The following is a 27,647-nucleotide window of genomic DNA, read 5'->3' as shown; positions in this document are numbered from 1 at the left end:
ATTATGCCTTACCCGACTGCAGTTTGGCAACTGGCTACTGGCAACTGAATTTGCATAATACTCGGAGGCGGAGCTACCAAGTAGCTGATCACAAATTCAACGCACACGTTAATACCTAATATACTCGTAAGCCTGATAAAAGAAAATGTTTTGCAAAAAGGTTATAGCAGCTGAGAATGGCTAAAGTTCAGCGTAAAATTAATAAATTTTAGTTTATTATTTGTTTCGGTGTAGCAAGAATTGTAAGCAAGAAAAAGCCAGTTCTAAGCCAGATTCATAGTACGTATACGTAATTTTACGTAATATTACGTATACGCAATGTTTGCTGAATTGAACTTTCTTTTCAAGCCCTAACATTCCCTGTACCCTTTTCTCTCAGTGAAGTATTTTTGTGACAACTTTGAATAGTCCATAGGGATAGTTTCTGTACTAACTTTTCGCATTCCCCGGCTCAATCAAAACGACCTCAACGAACTCACAACGTTGGCAGCTGCAACCGGGTAGCGGCAATGTGAATATAATATCGCATTATTTAAGCAACTTTTAATTAGTTTTGATGGCGAAAACTATAGCGCTTAAGTGCCAAATGCATTAACATAAAACGATAGTCATTTCCAGCAAAAGTGGACATCGGGGGCATGCAAATGAGCTTTCCATAAAGGCAACGCATGCCAATGGCAGGACAAGAGGCAGGAATTTTCCTACTTTTTTAATGAAACAAAAGAATGTACGATGGGGGGCAGAGGGCGAGGTCCTTTAAGACCCATGTCCCTCGACTCTGAGCTTATGTGCGCCTGATTTCAGGCAATTTCCTGCCTAGAAACCGCTTCCGTTCCCGCCGCACTAATTCAATTTCGCCCCCCAATAAAACGCACACGAAAAGATGACGCCGCATCCTGGCGAACTCCTGACGAGATGAGGCTGAGCTGGACTGGGATGTGAGGGTGGTGACGCCCAAGGAATTTACTACAAATTCGTTTTACGCCCTGAACACATCCGGAGAGGGACTGGGAATCGGGGTGAAAGAGCCATCATGCGAGATTCAGGGAGCAGCCTCCCAGTAGCAAATGCCTCATTTTCGGTCACAAATGTTGTCGTCGTCGACGCGTTGCCGACTTCAAAATTGAATTCACAATTTGGATTGAATTGCCAGACAGAGTTTGGGCTGCCCTTTTGTTTTAGAACCCAACTTTTGAATGCAGAGAGAGAAATTTGGAAAATCTCAAACTTGTTTCCTTTTTTACAAATATTTTAAACATTGTACAAAAATTTTATTTTTAAATCATTGAAGTACTAAACAACACAAATATTATTTGGCCTTCTTTACCATTTCATCGTAGCAAGCTAAAAAAAATCTCATCATAATCCTGATCATACGGTCTATAATATTTCTAACTTACGGGCATGTTTTGCGGTCTCAAAAATGGACTTGCAAGCAGCTGATCTTATATCAGCTCCACATTCTACAAAATATATAATTTCAGGTTTAAATAAATTATAAAACCTTTCATATAAGACTTACTCTTCATCAGATCTTTAATAACCAGTTTACAATGTTCATCCTGGGCAAATATTAATGGCAAAATCACAGAAATGCCAACAAATAATACGAATAAATACTTCATGATGGGTGAACGATCTCAGCCGTTAAATCGATTGTTTTAAAATATATTTCGAAATGTGCATCACATTTATACTGTGAAGAATAAATGCTTAATTTCATGGTATAATTTGTTAAATTTGTGATATACATATGCTTTCAAATGTGAAAATATGTATTTCTAAAAAATGAAATAAAATTCTTAAACTCTATAGAGTTTCTTTTAACCAGAACTCTCTAGTACAGGGACCTATAATTTATATTCTACTTATTCATTTTTTTTTCTGTGCAGTTACGCCAAAAATACAAGAAGGATCCCTACTGCCTGACTAGGTAGACAGTTTTTCATGCTTTATATGTAATTGGCAATTTTGTTACACATTTCGCTTTGATCTCCGGCAGAATAAATAGCACAGAGAACCAAAGAGATGGGCGGCCGTGGAGGTGGTAGAAGGAGGCGTGTCTTGCCACAGCAAGAACCACCACATCGGCCCACCCACCACTTCTAAGCCACCTGCCAAATTGGCCGCAAGCCACTTTGGTGAGTAATTTTCCACGGCCGTACAGTTGGTGGAAATTTTTATGCCTCTCCAAGTAACAGGAAAATAATTCACAAGTCATGACCTTAACGAGGACTTAACCGATTAGAGTCCAGTAATGGTCTATAACCATGACACGGAAAATATGGCCAACCAAAAATAAAACAAATCAATAGTTTATTTAACATCCTAACTCTCACTAAAGTTAAACCTAAAGCTTTCTATTTTTGAGAAAAACTTCTGACAAATTCACAGCAGCTGGCACTGCTTGAATAATTTCACTCGTGTGGCAGTTGCAACATCGACAGGGACAAATGTAGTTGCTCGGAGCAGCGCAGATCCTGCACATGCATCTGTATCTACATATCCTCGCATATCCTGGCAAGCACGAAGACGAAGACGGGGTTTTTGGGGGCAAGTGAGAAATAGAATTTCTGCACAATTTGCCACAGACACCAGAGGGATGGGTTTGGGGGCCTCTATCCGGAGGTTTGGAGGACTATGAGGACTCGAAAATGAACCGGCAGACACAATTGTAAAATATCAATTACACTGTGGAGTGAAAATGAAGAGCAAAGTGCTCCGTTGCCGTTATCATTGGCTCTTAGGCGGACAGAAATCCCTCAATCATTTCTGGACAGGATTCTGGGGCAGAAAACGGAAAGGGAAATGGAAATAGAGGCGGAGTCGGAGACGGAGACGGAGGCGGTGTGTTTACCCCTATGTACATATCAGGATTATCATGCATCTGCACTGAGCCCTTGGGGAAAAGATAGATATGCCGGGGATGGGGAACGGGGGAATTTGGAGTTAAAACAGGGAAGGACATGCCTTTGGGCTGTCGGAGCGAGGCGAAAGACAAACGAAAGCCGCGCACAGGACGTTGAGACCCATGTGACATTCATGGCAGCCCCCTTCTCACAGGACACAACGGGGTCCTTTCCACCCCCGAGCTCGGATACATTTTCTATAAATTAAGGCATTTCTGACACAAATGTTGGCAGCGCCTGGGAAAACAATTCCATTTGCACTGGCGGAGGCGCCGCGGATCTGGCAGCTGAAATTGCAACATGCTTCAAGTTCAGGCTCCTTCATCAGTCTATGTGGCAGCAGGATATACTCAAAAAAAATATAAATTTTTTTCTAACAATTAGTATTAATTAAGTAGCTTAGTTTTAAAACCGATTTATAAAATAATGTTTCTAAAACAAAGATTAGAAAAAAAATTTAAATACCAAGACCACTCTTTATTTTCAGTGTCCTCCAGGATAGGATATATCCGGATATAAGTATGTTTATCTTCAATTTGTTTATGCACTCGCTGGGAGGGAGGATATTCCAAAGGAATATAAAGATAAAAGGAAAGGCGAGAAGGAATAAGAACGATAGACAGAAATAAGTAATAAAGAGTGTAAGGAGGAGGCGGTATATTTGGTAAGGGACTACGGGCTGGTTTTTAGGGCTTAAATCTGATGGCAGGACAGCAGAAAAACACAGGAAAAGGACATTTTCGAAATTAGGGATAATGCTCGGCTTAAAGCCAAGTGAGTGTATATCCTCAATCTGGTCGCCAACGGAGGTCGGAGAAGGACTCAGACTCATCTGCCACTCAAAGCCAATTTTTCAGTTAATGGCCAGGATTATTCGGTGGCAATGCCATTTGCTAGGACTTGAGCCAGTTGCCAAAAGGATTAAAAATGGCATAATTAATTCGGGAGATTTTGTTGCCCCGCGTTATTAATCGACATAAGATCCATCTACGAGTACTATTTTCCTTTCATTATTGACTTTTTTTGAGGCCAGAAATTCAAATATTTGAGAACGACACCCGCAGATGAAGGAAAAGGATAATGCTTCCGGTCCAGGAAGGAAACCGGAAGTGTTTCTTGCCCTCAAATGCGTTTTTTCCTTCAAGCTCAAAAGTGCATACTTTTTTTTCTGATTCATGGACATTGGATGTCCTCATTGGAAGTCCTGCCAGGAAAATGATGTTTACTCTGCTGTCTAACTTTGTGCCTATCTGCCTTCAATTTCCCAGAGCCACACGCATGAAACGACCTTTGCAAATAAAGCGATTCAGGAATACACTGAAAAAAAATTATCCAAACTTTAAATATAAATAATAAGACTTAAGAAAAGGTTTCTAAAAAGTATTTTAAAATAGAATGCAACCCAATATTTTATTTCATAAAAGTAGTATTAAAGTGATAGTTACTTAAGTCACAAATATTTTCATCCAGTGCACTTAGTCCTTGAATCCTTGGCTCTCCTGGCACCTTGAGAGCTCCGACTGGACAAATATTGAATGCAGTGAGAGCAGTCGCTGCTGAAAATTATTATATTCGTTGACACACGTAAACAAGCCAGTCTCAAAGGATTCAGTCCAAGGATAATCATTGAGCTTGGCAAATATACAGTCTGTCATATTGCCACCTGGCAGCCTAAATGATTCCTTGAGGACCTGTGTCTGATGAACTTAACTTTTGGGAGCCGAAGCCGGCCATGATTAGAGGAAGTTCGGCAGGAGGCTTTGGCAAATATTCTTACGCAAAGTTTTGAAAGAAAAACAAAAATACAACTTTCTCACATTTATTGACTTTTGATCCTGCTGCAAGTAGTTTAAGAACTTTAAAACTTTTATTCCTGAGAGTCCTTTTGGTGCATGTGCCTCAAAATAAATGGAAAAGCAAAATAAATTCAGGAATCTGAAGAAATATTAATTATTTTTCGGTGGCACAAGGACTATAATGTTTCTAATTAGCCCCGGAAAATATCCGAAAGGTCCTGTGAACATGGCCAACAGGCTAATGCCCATTTAAGGGCTTAGACTTAGCCTTTCCGGCTGCTCAGAGCTCCAAGCTGAAAGCCCCAGACATCGGGATGCAAATTTAATGTAAATATTTTAAACTAATTTTCAGTGATTATGCAAAACCGCAAATAAATCTGCAGCAATGGAATAACCGACCCGGCACATCCTCCATCCTGTGGAGCACTGGCTGTGGCAACAATGGATGGGGCAAACGGTAACGAAACCACAAAAAGGGGGCAAGCTTAGTGCGTGCCCCAAAGCGAGTCGATTGAAGGAAAGTTTCACGGTAAAGAGCCGGAGCTGAGTGGGGTTGAAGTTGGTTTACTCGGTGCTGTGGCAAAAACTTTGGCCTGAAAATCTGGTTGCTTTTTCGATCATCCCATACCCTCAAGCTCCAGTTGGCTACTCCTCCTGCCATAGATCCTTGTGCTTCTGCTCCAGCTCCAGCTCCCAGCTCCGGATGTGCCGGGGCAACAACTTGGTTGCAACAAAATAATTTCGCTGCCTCGTTTGTCAAACTAATGGCAGGAATTTGAGCAATTTAAGCAACAAAGGTTAAACAATGAATTTCCTGGGCTTCGATATTGAATTTTACTGGACCCCCGAATGACCTCAGGGTTCGTGTGTTGTCATCGCCTGCACAGCAAAGCACTGTGAGAAAAAAACTATAAAGAAACTATAAAAATAACATACTACTTTGATTCTTTAGAGGCTTCTTTAAAGACTTTTTTAAGACGAAGTTTGAATAAGGATTATTTATTTAGATTTCTCCAATTCCCACATCTTCCTCTACTTTTTCTCTCTGTGCAACATGCCACATCCTGCGACCTACCCGCAGGAGCTCCCTGACTTCGACAGCTGCTGCCGGACTCACACGCTCCATTAGCGCCACCGAAAATTCGATGGCGCCATCTTTGAGGGACTGCGATGGCTCACAGCACCCGCAAGGAGTCGCAGATGTCGCCTCTGGACTTTTGTCGCCATTTCTGCTGTTTCTGCCCCATCATCTTTCCCGTTTTAATGAAATAATTGAAGTAAATGCCTTGCGCCTGAACGATTCCATAGTCCATTCGGTTCATCCAGTTCCCTGGCGTTTTGCATAATGAGCTTAATCTCCATAGTGGCGGCACTTGCTCCCACTTTTTGGCCACCAACCCCGAGGGGGTATTCCATAGACTTCCATCCTCCATCCAACCACGTGGATGTTCATCGTTGTCCGGAGAACGGACGCCATTGGCGGTTTGTCAAAGTAATTGGGCAATTTGTGGACAAGGACGCACCGGACAGGGCTTTTAAGTTCCGCGCAATTATGACAGGTCGCATTAGCTGGCAATTACCCAATAACTGTAATTCTCCCACGGTAGCCCACGGTCCGGCCCACTCATCATTCATAATTTGCCAGGATATGCACAGGGGCTAATGGCTGGCAGGACTGTTAATTGGGTTATGACATTTGGAAATTGGCAACAGCATGTGTGGGTGGCGGTTAATGGCCCAAACAGAGCCAAGTTTAGAAGTTGGCTATGTAATATTTTTTAATCATTTGAATACTAGAAGATATTAGGGATATCCCTCTACTTAATGCCTCTCATAAACTATCAAATTAATCAAAATTCCCGACAATTAGAGTTGATAACCCAAAACAAATATTAAATAGAATGGAAATGGAGTTAAATTTTCTCAGTCGAGCGAGAGATGAAGATCCTGTTGGACATCCGGTCGGTAGCCAAACCGGCCCAGCTTTGTGCCCTGGTGCCCTTCTACTCTGGCCATGATGAGGATACCTTCCAGGTGAGCCGAATAGGACGCTGGTACGGACGATTGGTGGCTCTGGCTCTGCTCGTGAGCACCATCCAGCTGGCCGTAGGCGTCGTCTTCGATTCGGGACAATACAGACTGGTATCTAGCGCCCAGGGCGACACCGAGGAGATCAACCGGACCATCGAGACGCTTCTCTGCATGTTCAGCTACACGATGATGGCCGTGTCCAGTGTCCAGAATTCCTCTCGCCACTGCCGTATCCTAAAGGATTCGGCCTGCATTGACGACTACCTGGAGGCGTATGGCTATCGGCGGAAGTACAGTTGCCGCTGGGTGGCAATCGTGGTCACTTTGGTCTCCCTGGGAGTCCTTGGAGTGGCCTTCTACTACATTCACTACCGGAGTAACATTAGGCCAAAGCGGCAGGTCCATCTCATGTTCTTATACTCCCTCCAGCTGCTCTACTCAACCATTTTCTCACTGTATCTCAACACAATGTTCATGAATTTGGCCCAAAGGATCGGATTCCTGAACCAGCGACTGGATGAGTTCTCGCTGACGGAAACGGCGGGAGCCTGCGAGCGGGATAACTGGCGGGAGCTGAGCAACATGATGGAGGTCCTGTGCAAGTTCCGCTACATCACCGAGAACCTAAACGCCGTGGCGGGAGTGGCGCTCCTTTTCTACTTTGGATTCTCGTTCTACACTGTAACCAATCAGAGTTACCTGGCCTTTGCCACCTTGACGTCCATTGAAGGAAGTGTAGGCAGTACGCTGGAGTCGCCCAATACGATGGGCTTGTCGTGTACCTGGGTCTTGGCCGAGACCATTACCATGGCCGTAATCTGCAATGCCTGCGACTGCCTGGCCTCCGAGACGAATGCCACCGCCCAGATCCTGGCCAGAGTGTATGGCAAGAACAAGAACTTGCAGAACCTAATCGACAAGTTCCTCACCAAGAGCATCAAGCAGGACCTGGAGTTCACCGCCTACGGATTCTTCTCCATTGATAACTCCACGCTCTTCAAGATCTTCTCGGCGGTTACCACTTACTTGGTGATTCTCATCCAATTCAAGCAACTGGAGGACTCCAAAGTGGAGGATATTTCTACGAACAGTTAAGTTCGTATTGCTGGGACACTTTTTTAAATAAATGTTGTATACTTTACAATAAATGAAAGAGGTTTCGAAAACCTACACCATAATTTGTCTGAGAGCTTCGTGATAGCAATCAATAACACTCCGACAGCTGCAATTTCTTCCGATTGGGGGAACCCCTTGGGGGTAAATATACCCTCCAATTTCGGAGGGGGGCAAACATGAATTGCAATGCGTAAAGCTCATCAAATCACAGCGGTGCCAAAGGGCATGCCACGTGCAACTTAAACGCATCATTAAACTTTTGTCACTTTTCATGTGGCAACCTCAGAAGCGAAGTCACTCGAGCGTGCGGCAAAGATGAAGTGGCAAACTAATGAAGGAACTAGAAAGGGGGCCACCGCCAGGAGACCAGGAGACCAGGACCAAGGAGGCATGGCAACAGGACGAAGGGAACAAAGGACCTGCAACGATAAGATTCATCGAAGTTTGTCCGTCGCTTTCGGTTCCTTTCCATTTCCCATTTCTGTGGAAATAATCAAGCGAATTGTCGCTTGTCAAAATGTTTGAATAGTCAAAAGTTTGAAAATTTACGAGTATAATTCTTTTCTGTTTCCTTCTGGAGGTGGTACAGATAAAAAAATTAAGTACTTTATTCAGTAATATATATAGTATTTTTAAGAAAATGGTATATATAACTTTTAAGCACTTCAACTTCATCGAAAAATTATTATCATGTTTTCCCTTCAAATAGTTGTTTATAAAAACCCTGGACCTGTGAATATTGTTCCCACTATGTCCTCCTAGAACTTTATATATTTTGATTGAATAAACTTTAGCAATTGTCCTTGCCATAAAAAAGGACTTAAAAATGCCAGTTTAATTATGCTTGCAAGCTTTTCAACTTTTCATTAAGAACTTGTCAAGGAGCTCTCAACTTGTCATGCACCCATCGAAGGCACTTCGATCCCAGGCTAGATCAGGACTCCGCTGGAAATGTCCATCGAAGAGGGGCAGCAGGAGGAGGAGCAGCTACAGGAGCAGCAGCAGGACGAGGAGGTAATCCCGGTTGAGCCCCCGGGATATCCGTCCAGGGGGCTTTTGTTTATTTCCCCTTCACAAATTGTTAATTAAATTTTCGCGCTGCCCTCGCGTCGGCGGAGTGTCCTGGAAGGACTCTGCTTGGTTTTATCTGGCCTATAAAGAGGGGCGGGAGGGGTTAAATATTTTTCGAAAATTTCCCTTTTTTTGCTGGTGTTTTTGTTTTTATTTTATTAATTCCATTTTTGCTGGTGCTGCGAAACAAAGAGAAAACTTTCTGCATAGTTTTTCCAGAGAGTTTAGCTTTCGCGTTAGTTTATTACGCTATTGTTGGTGGAGTGTTTTCTTTTCTATTATCATAGTTTTTTTCCTTTGCTTTTTATTATTTACTTATTTTGGTGCTATTGTCTAGGCGCTTCTTGTAATATTTTTCCTTCAGCCCTCCTGGCACAGCCACGCCCACTCGGACCAAGAGTCTTAGAGCTCCGACAGATAATTTTGCTGTTTTGTTTTGCGGAAGCCGCGTGGATCAGATACATCCCAGAAAACCACCTACTACCCCTCCTCGCTATCCTTGCAGACCGATACAAAGCCCATCAGGAGCAAGGACACGAAAGAGGTTTGGGACTTGGACAGGATTCTGGTTGAATAGAATACAATTTTCTGTGCATTTGATTACAAAAGGGATTCATGTGCTTAAGTGAAGGCACAATGCCCGGAATGTTCAACTCATTTTATGCCCCTTTGTGGCCAGCTCCTTACACTTTCTCTTCCACTTTTCTTTTAATATTTTATTTCCCATCTCTGGGCGGGATTTTGTGGAATTCATCAATGCATTCAGGCTTCTTAAGGCCTCAGCTTCTGGCTTTAAGGTTGCAAACAGAAATGAAATAGTTTTCAATTGCTGCCAATTAAAAAGGATTATTCAAATAAATCTCTCTCTCTCTGTGAAATAATTCATTGATTTCTTAGCTCAATAAACCATTAAATAAATTCTGGTTTTTGGACACAACACAACGAATAAAATGGGAACAATTTTTGGACTGAAACCCCAAAAAGTCCAGTCCACAGCCTCTGTAAGTGGGCCAGAACATGTATTTATCGACCGATTGATTTTTTTTTTGAATAATAAGCTATTACTGTACCAGTTTTCCAGGACTCCCCCAGCAAGGAAATATTGATAAATGATCCGCCCGCGTTCGTGGACAATTTCACAAAACCAATTCAAAGCGAACGAATTCATTGTTCGGTTTGGTTGCCCAAACCAGGACGATGTACAGGAGGGGTATCCTCCCGTTTTATTTCTTTTTTTTTTTTTTTTTGGCAATGACACCGTGCCACGGGATGCCAACGCATCAATAGTCGATTTGGCATTACTCCCTCGATTTCATCGATTTGATAGCCTTCTGCCCAGAAACGGTTTGTTTGGCCAAAAGTTGCGAACTACAAATGGAATTTATTATGCGTTGCTGGCGGATTTCGGTTTTCGGATTTTGGATGTCTATCCGCTAACTGCAATTTATCTTCCATAAACATTTATCTGCGCATTTGACTGTGACCTGCTCCAAGGTTCCTGCTGCTGGCTCTCTCCAGGGATCTCCAAGCAGCTGAATCATCGTCACTTTGGCAAAGATTTATTATTGGTGATCCGAGGACGAAAAGTTCTATACCCACTACACCCCAGTCACCTGGTGTTATGGCATCTTAAATTCCAGTTTTCAAAGACCTTACTTAATTCAAATTCAAGCCACTCACAATTAATCAAGATCTGGTCGGGAATCTGGCCTGTGAAAAGAAGGCTAACACTGTGGCACATGATTGCTGCGGCTTGTTTCAAATCTCATTTCGTATGCGGAAGGATTTAAAGAAAATTAAAATTTATTGCCCATGGAAAGTCCTGTGGCCCTCGGCTCTCTCTCTCAGTCCCAGCCCTTTGTGAACTCAACCGTTGACGTGGGAAGACCGCATCGGACTCTGGCTCTGGCTCTGGCTCGGGCTCATTCCGGAGTATATACCGCAGTGGACCAGTTGTGCCCACCCATACTCATTTCTATGGCCAAATCCATTCATTCATATTTATGCCACACAAAGAGCACAAGTTTTATGCCACCTCTTCGTTCGTTCTCGTCGACAGTTGTTTTTCTCACAAATTTATTGGCAGGCGGTCATCAGGCTTCTGTTTGAGTTGGGGAGCCAGACGCAGGCCAGGACGAAGGAGGTGGCAGGAGGCAGGATTCCAGCAACGTGACATATTTTTCAAAATTGTATAATGTTCGCATTATTGCCAAGAATCGCCCCAAAGAACGGGAGACCGGTGAGAGGGGCAAGGATTGTGTCCTTTGCCATCCCAGCTGTCAGGACCCCTTGTCAAAACATACGCATTTCTGCCATTATAAACGAATATCCAATAAAATGTCCATATTTAAAATAAAACAGCAAAGCCTCAAAGGATTTATTCCGAGTATCCTGCAATCAAAGTAGGTCCTTTGAAATTCCAGATTCGAGCCATGGAATTTCTTCAATCATTCTTAATCAAATACCATCAATTAATTATTCCACAGACTCTTTAGAGGTAAATAAATTAATTCATACCCAATTTAACTAAATCAAACTCAATCCAATTACGAGAATGATAGTCCTTAATAGACTCGTACTTGAAGGGAAATATAATTATGGGCAAATATCACCTGAAATGTGCCTACCAACTCGCATATTTGCATTGGCACGTCCGGGCCGGGTTTTTGGGCCAAGAGACAGTAATTATGAAAGCCACTCTTTCAGTAAAATGTTATTATATTTAATAAAATTACACTTGCAGATCACTGAACGGAAAAGTTGACTACTTCTAGAACAAAAGGTTTTAGTAACGATATATTTCATTCCCCTATCTCCTCAAAATATAGTTTTAAAATTTTAAATAATATTTCTCTCACTGCAGACATATGCACATATACATTTACTTTTGTAGGTGACTGTTTGGCAAGTGTTTCGGCAATGGGGACTGAGAGCCGGAATAGAATTTGAGTAAGACCCAACAATTTTGTCCCCCAGCTCGCAGCTCCCAGCTCCCCGGCTCGTGCCACTCATTATAAGTTGCGCTAATCAAGTTGAACGTGCGACCACAGCCCCGGGGGCGGCAGAAGGTGGCTGGCAAAGGGGGCGTGGCTGTGTGCCAGGGAAGCGGATGCCTGGCAGACGACACCGGAGTGGCTGCGGCTGTGGCAAGCATCGAGAACTAAAGAAAGGAAATGACAATTCAAATTAAAGACACCAACCAGTCCAGGAGAATTTTCCGGGGGGGGAGAAAAGTGGCAAAGGACTCCCTTGGAAAAAGCGGAGGGGGAGGGGACCAGGGGGCAGAGGATGGATGAAAAGATAGGGACGATGGCAGGGCTGGCAGGACCACGCCCCGCTCGCATTGCCACTTAACATGAAATTAATTATGAAACTTTTGTGCAAAATTTTGTTGAACGAGTTGAGAAGTCTTCAATGCTGTGAGGACGAGGAGAATGTTGAGGGAGATTCGTGGGAAAGGGCCGAACCGGAGGTAGGAAAGAAGAAGGAAAAAGGCAGTAAGTATGTGGCCGGTAAAAAAGTTAACGCGCCCGGCAATGAGCATGGGAAATTAAGTACACGCCACGTGGGCCGCAAGTCTGCCGGGGACAGCCGACCAGGGAGGGGCTAAAGAGAGGGGGGTGCCTCTGTGGTTTGCGTTTCTGTCTGAGTGTGTGCTGGAGTGTGTGTGTGTGTGTGTGACCAACACAAACAAGGAGCTGCAAGGAGCCATGAGGCAGGAGGCCTAGAAACAGGAACAGGAGCAGCAGCGAGTGCAGCTAAGCGTTGTCGTTCTTGTCGCCCGGAAATGAGCAAGAAAAGCGAAATCATACCGAGGCACTGTGGTTTTTGGTTAGAAAGTGTTTCAAAAATCTTTAAAAAATACTTCATTTTTGTATTTAAATTCAAATAACTATAAAAAAATCGCACAAATAACCTAAAAGTATCTTAAAACAATAATAAATTGTTATAACTATAAATTTAAATATAAATTCTAACTGACCCAATATTTTATACATCAAATTATTCCCTACAAATATTTTTAGACTTAATAATTATTCAAAAACTATAAAACTATAAACTTAAAACCAAAATCAATGTGCTAATAAAAAAAATCTCAGTCACCATCGGCACTCGTCACCCGACTCGGTTCCTGGGGAGGCTGCAATTAGGCTGCAATGGAATCCTGCTAAGCCCAGGAAAAGGACGAGAGGTGGAAAGGCTGGAGAGGAAAAGGGAATGGAGGCCGCGTCAGCAGCAAACCGGAAACAAGCCCAAATAAGTATGCAATGAACTTTTTCTGCGCCCTCGACAAGCAAACTTTTGCCACGACTACGAGAGGCAGTGGCAGCCGCCGTACTTCGCCTCCCCCCAATTGCTGGCATGTAAGTTGTTTTACTTCAAATTTTAATTATGATTTAATGCTAAAATACGGAAATAATTTGCGGCAACAACTTTCGTCGCCGGAACGGCGAAGCGGAGTAAAACCGGAGTAGGGAACCGGGGTAGCCGCCGAGAAGAGCCAACGACGCGTCGCTCCGCCTGAGTAATTCCATTTCATGGGTCGGCAATTGCGACCGCTATTCCCGCGTTTAGACATATCGGGGAAACCATATACCTACATTGCGGGCTGGAGTACGAGTTCCGTAACCAGTTTATAATCGGACTATTTCCGACACACCGGCTTGTTTGCCAGCAGATTACTTTCCTCAAGATGCTCCACAAGAAATATTATTATAAGAGGTTTAAAGTCACAATTTTTTCGAAGAATATTACATGTTAGGTAGTAATTGTTTTATGGAAATTTATACCACAAACGTAGAATAGTATTTCAACTACAAGGTTACCAACTGAATTCCCCTGCACGTGCTTTTATTGACATTGCATCATAAAATGTATTTATTTGTTGTTTATTCGCCGCATAAACAATATGCGGAAAGTTGATGAATTACCACAAGAGCTTTGCCACACACTTATTTTATTGCACAAACATATACTGTACAGTGTACACTCATACATATGGTACTTATACCCGTGGTGTTTATAGTTTGGGCATTTACATTTTCTGTGGATTGGATGTGGACTCCGAATTTATGTTCTTTTTTGGCAACATTTTAATGCACTTTTATTATAACATTGACTCAAACAAATTTTTATTGTCTCCGGACCAGGGGGAAATCGAAAAACTGCGGAAAAACATAAAACTAAGCTGTTGGCAGATTTTATTGAACAAGAATGTCAAAGTTAATGGTGGCAGGAAGGTCACATATTGCCTTTCTGCAGGGCGAGGCCCTATTTTTATTTAGAATATGAGGATTCTAAAATATGTTTTTTTTCTGTTTAAATTTAAATTATACATATCTCTAAACCCTTCTCATTTAATCCCCATGGACAGGAGGCTCTCGATAAGTTGTACTCACAGTGTTTACTCTTCTCGGCTGCCACCTGGCTCCCTGGAGTCTGGGCCAAAATGGCGAACAGCATCAGCAGCATTAGCAGCCAACGGGAAAGTCCCGGACCCGAAATGTTCCTCGAACTCCTGGGGCTCTCTGACCGCAGATCCTTTTCGCCATCACTTTCCTGTCGGAGCGGGGACGGGCAGTACTCGGCAGCAGAGTGGGTGTGGCTGTGTGTGCAGCTGGAACTGGAGGTGGTAGTGGAGGTTATGGTTCTGGGAAATGGGGCGTGGTCGGTGGTGGTGGGCGATGGAGGTGGACCCGGAGGACCCGGCCCACACGATGTGGGCATCAACAGCATCTCGCCCGGTTTGGTGGCGCAATTTTTGCGGCTATTGTTCCCGATGATTTCTTGTCGCGTTTGTCATTCTCCGACAATTAGAAGCTTTCATTTATGAATTTCCTCCTCCACGCCGGATGTGTCGCCTCATTGGATCCAATTTCGCTTCTGCAAATACAAAAAAAAAATAGAGTTTCGACGGTTGAAAAAATCTGGCAACAGCTTGCAGTGAAAAATAATGGATAATCGTTAGAGGATTTTAGAGTCCTGCAATCCTGCCAATCAAGTCATTAAATAGCATAAGCCAATTTGTATTCAATTTAATTTCCATAGCACTGACTCAAGTCAATGTTTGGATATGGCAGAATATCTCATAAATCGAGGCAATCAATGCATAAATTTTAGCCCCTCGAAGTGCCGACACAGTTTGCACTTAAAAGTGCATGCAGAATGAAATATTACGCATACGCAGTGTGGATCGGTTTATCATGGTGGCCAGTGGCAGGCCAGGCAGGCCACCATGAATGCATTGTGTGGCTACATACATACATATATGTATGTAGTATATAGTATCTGCATGTCCTGAGGGGTGGGCGTTAAAAAAGTAATGAGCTTCAACTGCAATAAGAAAGCTGGCTTTGATTTCCAAGTACCATATATTTTTTTATATGCCATCTGCTCCATTCTGGCTCTCCGTGTGCCACATAAAGCGAAATAATAATGAGAAATCAGAAGCAGGCAGGCTAAAAATGCACCACACATACGACATACACACGTGTATGTGTATACATATATCTGTGGGGCATCAGAAACTAGGAACCAGGACATGACCAGCGACCGTGTCACACACATTCTGAAATCACATTCTGAACTGCCAACCAGCGAGCGTTCCAATTTCGTGTTTAATTAAATCTGATTATAGCTTTTCACTTTGTCCTCCTTTGTGAGGGAATTTTTCTGTGCCTGGCATCTCTCCCCATGGGAGTCCCGGATAGCCAAGGATGCCCAGGATGAGCAAAATCCTGTTTTACTCTAAAGCAGCGAGATAGATTTAATTTTTTATAAATTCCAAGCCCTCAGGACATCAAATCTTGTTAAAAGGAATTGCTCCGAGAGCAGTAAGCAATCTCCTTCAAAAGCAAAAAAAAATTACAGATAAATTACAATTTACAAGTGAAGTATTTGTCCAACTTTTAGGGAAATTCATACTTTGTCCTGTGCCAATAAAAGTCCTGAGCCCTAAAATCCTCAGCTATTCAAAGACAAGCAACAAAATGTTGGGATAGGAAAACTACACCGGATTAAATACACAATTAATAAACACCGGAGGAAAGCATGCTACAGCAATTTTCTTTCTGCCCAAAACATATCCACGTCTATGACCTAATATTCACACTTGGCCACAAATCCGTGCATGTATATACATTTGGATGTTCAAAAAGGACATGCACACATAAAGGACATACGAACGTGTGTGTGTGCCAAGGAGGGCATGCATTTGTTGTATATTTCCATGGTTGTTGGTTTTTTGTGAGTTATTTTTTTGTTATTGTCCTGGCCGCCATGGCAACCAATTTTCTGGGCAGTTTGAGAAAATCGCTTTTGAAAGGACATTAGAGGATATGTTCGCCCTGTTGGTCCTGCTTTTACTTATTTTTTTTCGTCGAAATACATTGCCCTCTAATTTAAAAATTCACAAAATACAAATCAAAGCGAATAATTTTGACTTGGCTGGATGCAAAATTCGGCCAATTCGGTTCCCCAATTTGTTCCACAGCATAAAATGGGGCGTGGAAAATGGCTGGAAAATGGTCGGTGAGGTGTGAGCTGGAGCGGGGGAACAGGAAGCCGCATAAATTACCCAGAACTAGCATTTCAACACAAAGAAGGCTGGCAGCAAACGCAACAAAAGCCGCTTTCGGCCGCCTTCCTCGCTCCATAGAAACATGGCCAACAGTATCGGAGAGCAGTCACAGGAACAATAACAACTGAAACTATGGACGACTATGAAATGGCCGGCACAACGTAAAAGTGAACAAAAAAAAATTAGGCGACATACAATTAATGGGCCCTGTGGGGTTTCCCTGTCGTATCGCTTTCGAGCCACATTTGTGGGCATTTTTTGTCACAACGTTCCTGACGTTGTACTCCTTCTATTGTTTTAAATTTTCGATAGCCAGGATAAGGCCTAATGTTCCCATTTTCAATCTATACTTTCATCTTTAAGTTATTGTTTGGCAATTGATCTAAAAACGTGTATAGAAAAGGTCCTTGTTCTTTCCATTTTATAAGTCCTGATGACTGTCAAGACCAAAATTTCTGACATGCACTCTCCACCACATCGGAAGCATATCCTTTTGTGATGTTTGAAGCCCTCATCACCCAAAAACCCCCTCCCAGCCATTGTATTTCGAACACATTTTAGTGATTTCCAGAAAATAATGGTCAGACCTGTGCATACGAGTACATTATAAATATTTATATACAATGGATGGCATTAAATTCAGTTTGCTCCGCACACCTGAATCATTTTCGGGCAGTGCGTTAAAAGGACATGCACACACACACACCGTCCTGAACAAAAAAAAAAAAACAACACTCACTTTGGCTTTCAATGGTTGCCTTCGTTATGGCCAGGCCAGAAGTAAGGGGCAGTAATGGCAGTGGCAACAATGCCACAAACGGGGGAGTTTCCAAAAGGATATGCTTTGTTGTCCGTGTGGCGGGGGAGGGGTAGGGTGGGTGCCAACACCTCGCACACTCACACTCACACACAATGCAAATGTATTAACTGCAGGACGTTATAAACAAAAGAAATTACGTTATGGCAGCGGAGTGTTTTATGTTGGCAACACTTCGCCAGCACCCTTTTTTTGGCGTATGCTAACGGTTTTTGCATTTTTTTAACACCTACACAGGGAGAAATATTTATGGAAGTCTTTCATATTTAATTTACAGTCTTTGTATAGTTCTCGTAATTTTTTTTCAGTGCAGAAATCATGTTCGCCATGTCCGCAAGTTGTGTCTGACTCACGTCTGCATGGGGCATGTCTATTTGTCTGTTGAAAACGGAACTGAACTGCCGACAGAAACCTGAAACAACTACAACCCAAACAGAAACAGAGACAGAAACCGAAACAAAAAAACCAGAGAACAATATCATAAAAAACGTCGGGCCACACGGCGTATGAGTAATTTCAGCGACAAGGGCAAGATGAAGGAGCTGACCGCAATGTTTGGGCCACATCTTTGGCTTAGTCCTTTTGTGCGAATATTGTTTGCGGTCACTGAGGTCAATAAATATTGGTTCAGGATCATTTTACAATATTTTGAAGAGAGCTTGAATCACATGAGATGAAAAGATTTAAACAAAAATGTCTTCTTTTCTAAACTAATGTGAAATCATTTGTGGCCTTTTTTTTACTCCTTTTAAGTAAAATTTCTCAAATAACCCATTGTCATTCATCGAGTCCTTTACAGAAGAAGAACCTCTCAAGTCCCCGATTTCATGAAGACTGAGAAAAAAATGCCCAATCATGGAAACCATGACGATTTCGATGACAAACCGTGAAAGTGTTGGACTATGGAGTATCCTGGCAGGGATTGGATTTGGGGAGATGGGGGACTTGGGACGAGATGGCAGATGGGTGTTGACAGGACACCCAGACGAGTGACAGCTGAGACAATCCCAAGACGCAAAAAGCGGCCGCAACGATGACAAGAGCAATCGGAAGCCGAAGTACACAAAAATCAAAGCCCTCGATTTGCCTTTCGGCCAAATCCCAATCCCACTGGCAGATTAATGGCGGGGCCAAATAGGCTACCCATATCCACAGACTCAGAGCCAGAGCCAAACCTAGACTACTCAGCCCACACCCACCACAACCACAAGCACCGATACCGACCAATTCCAGGACCAAGTCCAGACAAGAAACCGCAATCGCAATCAAATTTATTTATTTATTTTTATGTTTAGCCGTTGGCAGTTTTCTCATTTGTGCCCAGCGCAGCACATAAGCTGACAGCCCCATCAAGTGGTTGGTTTTTTTTCCCCCCTTCCGGATTGGGATTTCAAGGATCTGTTGGCCGAATGGTGGGGCGACGCGAAAGGGTCGAGGTCAGGCTAATGATTAATACGCCTGGCTGCCCCGGCGACTCCAAGTGGCGTGTCCAGAGCCCAGTAGCAGTTGGAGGTTGTATTTAGGAGGTTGTAGGTTGGAGGCTTATCCATATGTACAGTCTAACTTTTTGTTTTCTCCCATTTTCAACAAATACCATTAAGAACTAGTTTAAGAATTAGAATCCTTTAAAAGTCAAAAAGTTGTATCCTCCAAAATCCCTTGTTATATATTAGGAATACTAGTTTGATTTGGACTAGAACCCTGGTATTTATATGGGTCTCTGGAAAGGCGGCAGGGTATTAGGGTCTGGCTGCGAGAAACACTGGACTTTGTGGAGTGCGGACGCAAATAAATCACCTGTCCGGTAGCCCTGGGCTAAGACCTGGTCGAACAAAAAATATAAATTAGAAAATCCAAAACTGTGGGACGAGTGGGTTTTCAAAGTGGGCGACAGGAAGGGGTGGTGGTGGTGATGATGGTGTTGGTGATGGAGGGGGTTAAAACGCAACAGAATAATCCCCCATTACCACACTTCCTGACCTGACCCTGGATGTGTGTGAGTGTGTGTGTGTGTGTGGCACTACTTTCACACATTCGCAGGCTCGTGGGTTGTGTGTACTCCTGTGCCCACACACATGCGATGCGAAGGATATGCGTGAAGGACCTTCGTCATGTGAGCGAGACAACAGCTTTAACAGTAGACTCTCAGCCAAGAGAGAAGAGGCAGGTCCTGTGACAGGACTCTGCTAGTGAGAGACTGCGACAGAGAGGGAGGGGTGTAGACAGAGAGAGAAAGAGAGCGGGCGACTCGCTCGTAGTACTCGCAGGCGTAAAATGTGTAAAACTCAACTTGACGGCTCCTTTTGCGGCTCTCTGATGAATGAGATTAACCGTTACACACTCGCACACACACACACACACACTCGCACAGGACACAGGACACACAGAAACACACACAGGGACAGGCGGTTGCCGGCGTGGCCGGACCAAGGAAAAATCCACCCTCTTTTTGGGACAAATGAGTGCAAATGACCTCAGCGAGGGAGCACGGGATACGGAACAAGGATACGGGAGCAGCAACCCCCGAGCCGCCTTGCTTGCCACTTGCTCCTTTTTTCCCGCTCCTGTTCTCTTCCTCTTCATCTTCGTCTTGCTGCTCCTGTTCCCATTCCCGCTACTTTTTAGCTCCATTTTTTTTTTTTTAAAGCGGTGCCTATCCGCCGTATTTTACTCGTTATTTTTGTACATTTTTGTTCTTTTTAAGGACACTGTGACTGAGAATTTATAATGCACTTTGCTCTGACTCTTTATTGATAATAATATTCATTTAATATTCATTAAAATGCCAATCAGACGCCCTTGGCAGCTATCATTTGATTCGAACCGAATGCATTTTTGGGAGATACTCCATTATGTATAAGCTACTCACACACTTGAAAGTCTTTGTCACTAATTTAATCGAAATATATAATATTTAAAAGCAAGAAACCAAGAAATGTTAAAATTATTTATTGGGATTTCCAAACACAAATATTATTAGACTTTGAACATTTCAGTGAATCGGCTGATGTGACGGCGCGGGAGAAAGTCTCCGACTCAACGTTTCGATTGCGACTGTGGATCCGAATCGGATTTTCGCGCAAACGCTCTCCACAGGCCCTGAAAACCCCCTAAAAAATCCCACTTTCCCCACGAATTCAATTTCGAATGCGACGAGTGGCGACTCGTTGGTTCGAACTGTTAAGCTTATCGATTGGCAAGCCGTGTGAGAGGCTCCACGGAGACTCCCCAAGAGGTGGACTCTATTCTCTATAACAGCTTAAAAAAAAGGACTTTGAAGCACTCCACTCACTTAATAGTATTTTTTAATATTAATAAGTATTTGTTTATATTTTATGCACTCGGCACACGTATTTATTTGAGACGAATCATTGCGGCAACCGTAGCGATTCAAAGTTGAGGGCGAACTGAAGCCGGTGCCTTTGGGGGTAGAAAACCTGCCCCCTAACGAAACCACCCCATTGCCTTGTTTTTACTGTTCTCTCTCGCAGCTCTGAATACATCTCCCTGGCACTGTTAGGCATAGACTACTGTAGTCAAATTTTGGCGCCTCAATGGCTTAATGGTAGCATTACTATTATAACTTTTCTATTATTTGAGGAATCAAAGATACCCACCATTACATAGTTGATGATTTTATGGGAATTTTAATTGAATATCATTTTTGGATCACTGTTCCAGGACATCTCCTTGTTCCTGTAACGTCCTTAGATAACTTAACTGTCTACTTAGCCAACACTCTGCCTTTATTTATTAGCTTGGGGGGTTATTTTTTCACTACACTTTAAAAAAAAGAAGTGCTATGGGTGGGATGGGTGGTGTCGTGAGCTCTTATCAGATGGCAAGCGTAACATGAGACTTGTGCGTCTGGTGTCTGGACTTGCCTTGGAATCAAATCGATTTCGTGCACCACCCCCTGCCAGGACCTGCTATCGATGAGTTGGCGCGCAAACGGAGCCGTGTCCTGTAATTTGTCGCCGCCGCACGACAGTGACGCAAAGTGCCTGTCAGTCTGCCACGGAAGGACCTTCTCCCTTCCACTTTCCAGTCCTTAAACACTCCCACCTCCCAAACTCTTGGACAATTTAATTATAGCCGGAGACAGAGACGCCGACGAAGACATCGCCGGCTTTAAGGTAACCGGAGCACGCTCCCTACTTGGTAACGCATTGAAGCCTAAGCCCTGGCCGCGTCAGAAACATCAGGAACATGCGTTTATCTCGTAATTAAATTTAAATGGGATAACTTTGTGGCCAGAGCCTCGTTTCCGCGCCACAAAGAAATTAGCGTCGCGAAAAGCCATCTCAGATAGCTGGCCAGAATTATAATGGACATGCGGCCTGCTTGGCTCTTACTCTTTTGACTTACTTTTTTCATAAAACTTTAGTCCGATTCCAGTTTGTGATAGTTCAATTATTTTGTCATAAAAAAATAGTGATAAAATAGGACGAGGATATCGTTTGTTAAACTTTCCTTTGAGTTAAGAATGGAGTTGCAAGAAATTATCGTGTGTAAGTTCTTTATTCGTTTCTTAGTCCGATCGAATCTACTTGCAATTTTTGTATTTTCCAGTAACCATATTAAAATAATAGACTTCATGTTACCCATTTACCCATTTTTATATGTATACCCCATCACCATTTTCCTACAACTAGATTATAGCTCTTATAGTTGAGCTCAGAGTAAGGCTACTCCTTGGTTCCAATCATCAACCTCTGATCGATGCACTTCTGTTTCTCGGCGTCGAACCACATTCCTGCACTGCAGTAGTTGAGGACTGCCTTTCCCTTCCGACAGGAGTAGTATTTATTGCGCATTTTGATGTCTCCAAACCTAGTCCCATCAGCGGCTTTACTGCAATCCGGAACACTGGCTCTATTTGGGGGTCGATGAGAACCCGCCGAACTCTCGCCAATGGAGCACTTAACCTGGCCGGGATAGTTGCAGAAATTGAACGTAAAGTCAAAGTATAGTCCTCGAGGACATTCTCGGGCTATGGCACGACCGTTGGCGCAAACGTAGAACTTGCTACAAGAAGTGGGATCTCTTATGTAGGCACCATTATGCAGGGACCGGCAGTCGAGTGTGTTATTATCTTCAGATGGTTTCTTGGTCACTACCTCTGGTTTTTCGTCGATGGAGCAGTCCACCAAGCTGGGATAATTGCACACCTTGTTCTTGATGTCGAAGTTCAGGTTACTGGGACAATTGCCGGGCCTGGGCTTTCCGTTCAGGCAGATATAGAACTTGTTGCAAGAGGTGGGATCTCGCAAAAAGACTCCATTGGGCAGGTTGGTACAGATTGTGGCATTCACATCTTTTGGTTTCTTTCCAGCCCATTTCTGTGACATCAAGCCGCTCAGCTGACTTAACCCACTCTCCTTCAGATATGTTACCAATGCACCATCTTCTTTTGGCTTTACATCCGGACATTCCGTAGATTCCTTCGGTGGTGCAGTTGCTGGATTTCCAGCGCTTCCATTATCCTTCTTAGTTGTACGTTCTTGAGATGGTTCAGTGACAGCAGGTTTCTCCGAGCTCGAAATGCTTTCTTCAGTTGAACTTTCAGGCGATGGTTTAGTTACCGGACTTTCAGAACTGCCATTATCCTTTTCGCTTGTAGTTGTAAGAGACGGTTCAGTGACTGGATCGCTACCATTATCGTTCTGTGTTGTACTTTCTTGAGACGGTTCGGTTACGGGACTTTCAGAGCTGACACTGTCCTCCTTTGTTGTACTTTCAAGAGACGGGCTAGTTACTGGACATTCGGAGCTTCTATTATCCTGGGTTGTAGTTTCAACAGACGATTCAGTAGAAACTGGGTTCTCCGAACTAGAAAGGCTTTCTTCAGTAGTACTTTCAAGTGGAGGGTTAGTCACTGGACTTTCAGGGCTACTATTATCCCCCTGGGTTGTACTTTCAAGAGCTGGACTTTGAGAACTAACATTATCTTCCTGGGTAGTACTTTCAAGAGACGGTTCAGTGGGCGAGGGGTTCTCCGAACTAGAAATGCCATCTTCTGTTGTACTTTCCCGAGAGGGTTCAGTTACTGGACTTTCCGAGCTCCTATTATCCTGGATTGTAGTTTCTTGAGATGGCTCTGAACTAGAAATGCTTTCTTCAGTAGTACTTTCACGAAAAGGTTCAGTTACTGGACTTTCGGAGCTCCTATTATCCTGGATTGTACTTTCTTGAGATGGGTCGGTGACCAATGGCGGCTCTGAACTAGAAATGCCTTCTTCTGATGTACTTGCAAGAGATACTTCGGTTACTGGACTTTCAGAGCTACTATTATCCTCCTGGGTTGTACTTTCAAGAGGTGGCCATTCAGAACTAACATTATCTTCCTGGGTAGAACTTTCCTGAGACGGTTCAGTTACGGAACTTTCAGAGCTGCCACTATCCGCCAATGTTGTACTTTCTTCAGATGGCTCAGTTACCAATGGATTCTCTGAACTTGAAATGCTTCCTTCGTTGCCAGCTTCAGTACTTTCCGACGATGGTTCAGTTGTTTCAGAGCTCCCATTGTCTTCCGAAGTTGAGTCAGTGGATGGATTCTCGGATGACGCCACATTCTCTTCAGTAGAACTTTCTGCCAATTTTTCTAGAAATCTATCAAGTTCCAATGGGTTTACCGAACTAGAAATGCTGTCTTCAGTTGTACCTTCAGATGATGATTCAGTTGTTGGATTCTCTTCACTAGGTTCAGAAGACAAATTCTCTTCAGTAGAGCTTTCTGCCAATTTCTCTAGAAATCTATCAAGTTCCAATGGGTTTACCGAACTAGAAATACTGTCCTCAGTTGTACTTTCTGGAGATGGGTCTGTTGTTGGATTCTCCAAGCTGCCATTATCCTCTTGAGGTGTGCTGGGAATTTCTAGGGATAGTCCTCCAATCAATAGGTTTTCAGACCCAAGAATGCCATCCTCAGTTGAACTTTCCAGTGCTGCTTCAGTTGTTGATATTTCGGAGTTTCCATTCTCTTCAGTTGTACTTTCAGAGGAAAGGTTATCCTCTGTAGATATTTCCGAATCTGGGCTTTCCGTGGTGGAACCATTTTCCTCTAAGAGTGACCCGGAAGATGATAACTTCTCAGACCCAATAGCTTGGTCCTTGGAAGTATTATCGACATTTTGGATAGTAATTATGGTAGATTGGGGTTGAACTTCGGCTGCTAAATTGGAAAACTGCAGATGTGGTATGGAATCCCCAGTTAGAGGCGATGGTGTGGCTTCTTGAGAAGAGCCCCATAAGCTTCCGAAGAAATTTAAATTACCAAAAATGTTGAAGATCACAGGCCTGTCGACCTTGATTTCCTGTTCAATTTTTAGTTCATTTTTGGTTTCTTTCTTGGGAGTCTGCAGTTCTTTCTTTTCAACAACACAGGCTTGAGAAGCAGCATCGAACTTAAGCCCTTCGTGGCATGTGATCCTTATCTGGCCCAGCAGACCCAGACAAAGGACATACGAGTAAGGATCCTGCGGGTCGACAGCTCTAGATCCAAATGGCTGTCCTGCACACGAATCCTTTGCGAGGGTCTGGGGAACGATCCAAACGATTGCCAAAAGAACAAAAACTGGAAAGCAATAATGAGGAAAACTATAAAAATTGTTCAAATAATAACAAACAAATACTTCACTTACCAATTTGCATTTTGGTAGCACATCCGACCAAATGCAACCGGCCAAGACCCCATGGCTCCTTTTATATTTTCAATTTTTGTCTGAAAAACAAAGGCACTATCTCGAGTGGAATATTTTACAAAACATGGACACGGAAAGAATTTTAAATAAATTAAGAGTATTTTTCATTCAAACTAACGTAGGTTTTATGACCAAACTGAATATTATCAGTTACAGAGTGTATTTTAAATAATACTTGGTTAAAAATTGTATAATTATTAAAAACAAATGTACGTCTTGGGGAAAACATTTTCCTGTTAACAATACTTCACAAGAGCAACCTTATCATAAACAAGTTTTAGGAAAAACATTTTATTTTTAGAGAACTTAAAAAGAGTTTTTAAGGAAAGTATAGAACGTACAACGTAGTATGGTCTAAAATAATAAAGAGCTATTTAGAAAACATGTAAAAAAATGTATATTTCTATGAAATAATTTACATTTGGGATAAAAAACATGTTATTTTATAATGAAATATTAATATTTAAAGTAAAACTATTATAAGCTTTCAAATTTAAAGTTTAAAAGACTTCCCAAGGTAGGCTTCAAAGATTATTTTTCTTTAAATTTAGTTAACATTTGGGATAAAAAAAATTTGTATTATATAATGAATTAATACATTATTATAAGCTTTAAAATTTAAAAGTTAAAGTTTAAGAGACTTCCCAAGGTAGGATTGATAAGTGATTGTCTTTTGACTATCCGGAGCTTCTTCTACGGCGTTCCTAATCTGCCTAATCTACAGCCGTAATGGGGCTGTCAGCAGGCTTTTATCTCGACTCACCTTGCGCTGACGCCAATGTCCCGCAGGTGATAGTGTAACGGTAGTGCCATAGCCCACCCCTGGTCCCACCTCCGCCGCCCACCTGTCTCTCTCACATGCCCGTTCGCCGGGCCGAACTGTACCGATTAGTTGTCCAGATAAGGGAAACCGTCTCAGCACTTATCGTGCCCGTATTCTTGCAATGATTACTCAAACCTTGGAACACCTTGGTTGTTGTTGCTGTTGTCGCTTTTTGTGGGGCGGGGCATGGGCGGATGGGCGGATGGGTCTATTTTTAGTAACATAGAAAGCTTTCGGCGGGAAGCTACGGACTCCACTATATGACTGGGTTTTGGCCCGCACTCTTATCGTAACTTGTGTGGCTTCGAATGTACCTAGTTGAGGAAAAATCAGTTTGGATTTTGTTACCTCTGGTATTCGAGCCAATAAGTTCGGCCACGAATTCGCATTTTATCTTTTGCATTTTTTTTTATTATTATATTTTCAATTTTTCTTTTTTTTTTCTTTTGTCTTAAATTGATATTTGAATTACTTGCAACAATTTTTTGGCCAGTGCACAGGGTCACCTGCACCCACTAAAAATGTTCGTACAGTAATTGGCCAAGTCCGTTTCTTGGTATCAGCAATTTTTTGATAGCCCAGCATGTGGTCGAGACACCAACAAAAATGCATGCGATCATATTAATTTTGATTTAAGTGTTATTAAAGCGGTTTCCCTATCAGTACTTTAAGTTTGGGACACCCAAAAGGTACTATTCAATGCAATTTTTTAATCTTATAAGCTATGCTTTCAAAAGTAAAGTGATTTTTTTTTTAAATTGTTGAGTATTTAGAAAAAGAAATTGTATTTTATTTTGGCAAAATATATACAGAACTATATCTTTAGTAATTATGATTTATTAGAAATTTTAGGACATTTAAAATAAGAAAAAAAGTGTAGCCTTTCTATAGAGATTCTATAGCCCTTCTTGGTTAGCCAATTTTTTGCAATACTTGGTTTATAGTTAATTTTAAAAGCTAAAAAAATATTATAAAAATCAAAACAAAAAATAGATGTAAAATTTGCATACAAGTGAAGATCATGCAATGGATTAGAGTGGTCTCGAAACTAAACTTTTTGGCGCCTGGATAATTGGCGCCGAATTGCAAATTGCATTTTAGTCCATTCGTTAGCTAACGAGACCATTCCAAACGCGATAACGATCTAGAAAAGTGCACATATCAAGTAGAAATGCAAGGGGATATAGCTAAGATACCCCCCTAAACCCTTCGATGTGTCTTCCGTTGCACTTTCAGGCCATATAATCAGGTAGTTATCATTTTTTCCCCAGCGATAAGCGACGGAGGATGATGTCGAACTGGGGGAACCCTAGCCCCTAGATCGTCCATTCAAACTCACAAACAATATAACGACGAAAACATAACTAGATTTAATAAATCGTCCAAAAAATATCGAGATGGGTTCCCCATTAATTTGTCATATCCACTGCTTGCATGCTCCTGTACTGCTCCCGCTGCAAGCGATTTCCGTAGGTGCGAGATACCAAGTTCCAGGCGTCCATGAATCGATCCATACACTGGGAGATGCACCTCTGCTCGGTGTTGTCCAGGGCCTTGCCCGGCTTCTGGATGCACTTCTTGAAACACTTCTCGGTCATCTTCGAGAGCATCTCCTGGGCATTGGCCAGAGCGATCTGTTGCTTCACCTGGCTCATTAGCTCCCCCTTCTCCATGTTTCCAGCCGCCATTCTGGTCGTTACTTGATATTAAATTTTAATTTTACTTGATCCTGAAATCTATGTTACTGCCAGGAATCTTTGATTCTAATTGAATAGACCCAGCTCACTGGGATTCGGAAAAGA

At 42.6% G+C, this 27,647-nt stretch overlaps 4 protein-coding genes across 4 annotated transcripts in view; 1 reads left to right on the top strand and 3 right to left on the bottom strand.

Annotated features, from left to right (window-relative positions):
- The window catches only part of LOC6507149, a 29,790-nt gene extending 9,378 nt beyond the window's left edge, over window positions 1–20,412 (bottom strand). Inside the window, exons 1-2 of the mRNA XM_001956547.4 lie at window positions 20,189–20,412; window positions 14,323–14,806 (exon numbers count right to left, since the gene is read on the bottom strand). Coding sequence (XP_001956583.2) covers window positions 14,323–14,659 — 337 coding nt within the window. The 5' untranslated portion in view covers window positions 14,660–14,806; window positions 20,189–20,412. The remainder of the gene's footprint in view (window positions 1–14,322; window positions 14,807–20,188) is intronic.
- On the top strand, window positions 6,362–8,121 carry LOC6507911 (gustatory receptor 68a). The gene has a single exon (XM_001956548.2). It carries the CDS (start codon window positions 6,644–6,646, stop codon window positions 7,829–7,831), a length of 1,188 nt encoding a protein of 395 aa, XP_001956584.1. The 5' UTR covers window positions 6,362–6,643; the 3' UTR covers window positions 7,832–8,121.
- A 1,409-nt stretch (window positions 20,413–21,821) lies between the features above and the next one.
- LOC6507148 (serine-rich adhesin for platelets) lies at window positions 21,822–25,100 on the bottom strand. The gene is made up of 2 exons (XM_001956550.4): window positions 24,963–25,100; window positions 21,822–24,895 (listed from the first exon to the last, which is right to left on the bottom strand). Exons 1-2 carry the CDS (start codon window positions 24,970–24,972, stop codon window positions 22,008–22,010), a joined length of 2,898 nt encoding a protein of 965 aa, XP_001956586.1. The 5' UTR covers window positions 24,973–25,100; the 3' UTR covers window positions 21,822–22,007.
- Window positions 25,101–27,192: 2,092 nt separating this feature from the next.
- LOC6507146 (mitochondrial import inner membrane translocase subunit Tim13) lies at window positions 27,193–27,629 on the bottom strand. The gene has a single exon (XM_001956551.4). The coding sequence runs from the start codon at window positions 27,531–27,533 to the stop codon at window positions 27,255–27,257; it is 279 nt and encodes a 92-aa protein (XP_001956587.1). The 5' UTR covers window positions 27,534–27,629; the 3' UTR covers window positions 27,193–27,254.
- Between the last annotated feature and the right edge of the window lie 18 nt (window positions 27,630–27,647).

The sequence above is a fragment of the Drosophila ananassae genome, chromosome 2R, assembly GCF_017639315.1.
Source record: "Drosophila ananassae strain 14024-0371.13 chromosome 2R, ASM1763931v2, whole genome shotgun sequence".
NCBI lineage: Eukaryota > Metazoa > Arthropoda > Insecta > Diptera > Drosophilidae > Drosophila > Drosophila ananassae.
This window is presented reverse-complemented; position numbering and strand designations above follow the sequence as displayed.

What these genes read in the sequence shown, in the direction of transcription:
- LOC6507911 (XM_001956548.2), top strand. Translation starts at nt 6,644, where the DNA reads ATGAAGATCCTGTTGGACATCCGGTCGGTAGCCAAACCGGCCCAGCTT.
- LOC6507146 (XM_001956551.4), bottom strand. Translation starts at nt 27,533, where the DNA reads ATGGCGGCTGGAAACATGGAGAAGGGGGAGCTAATGAGCCAGGTGAAG.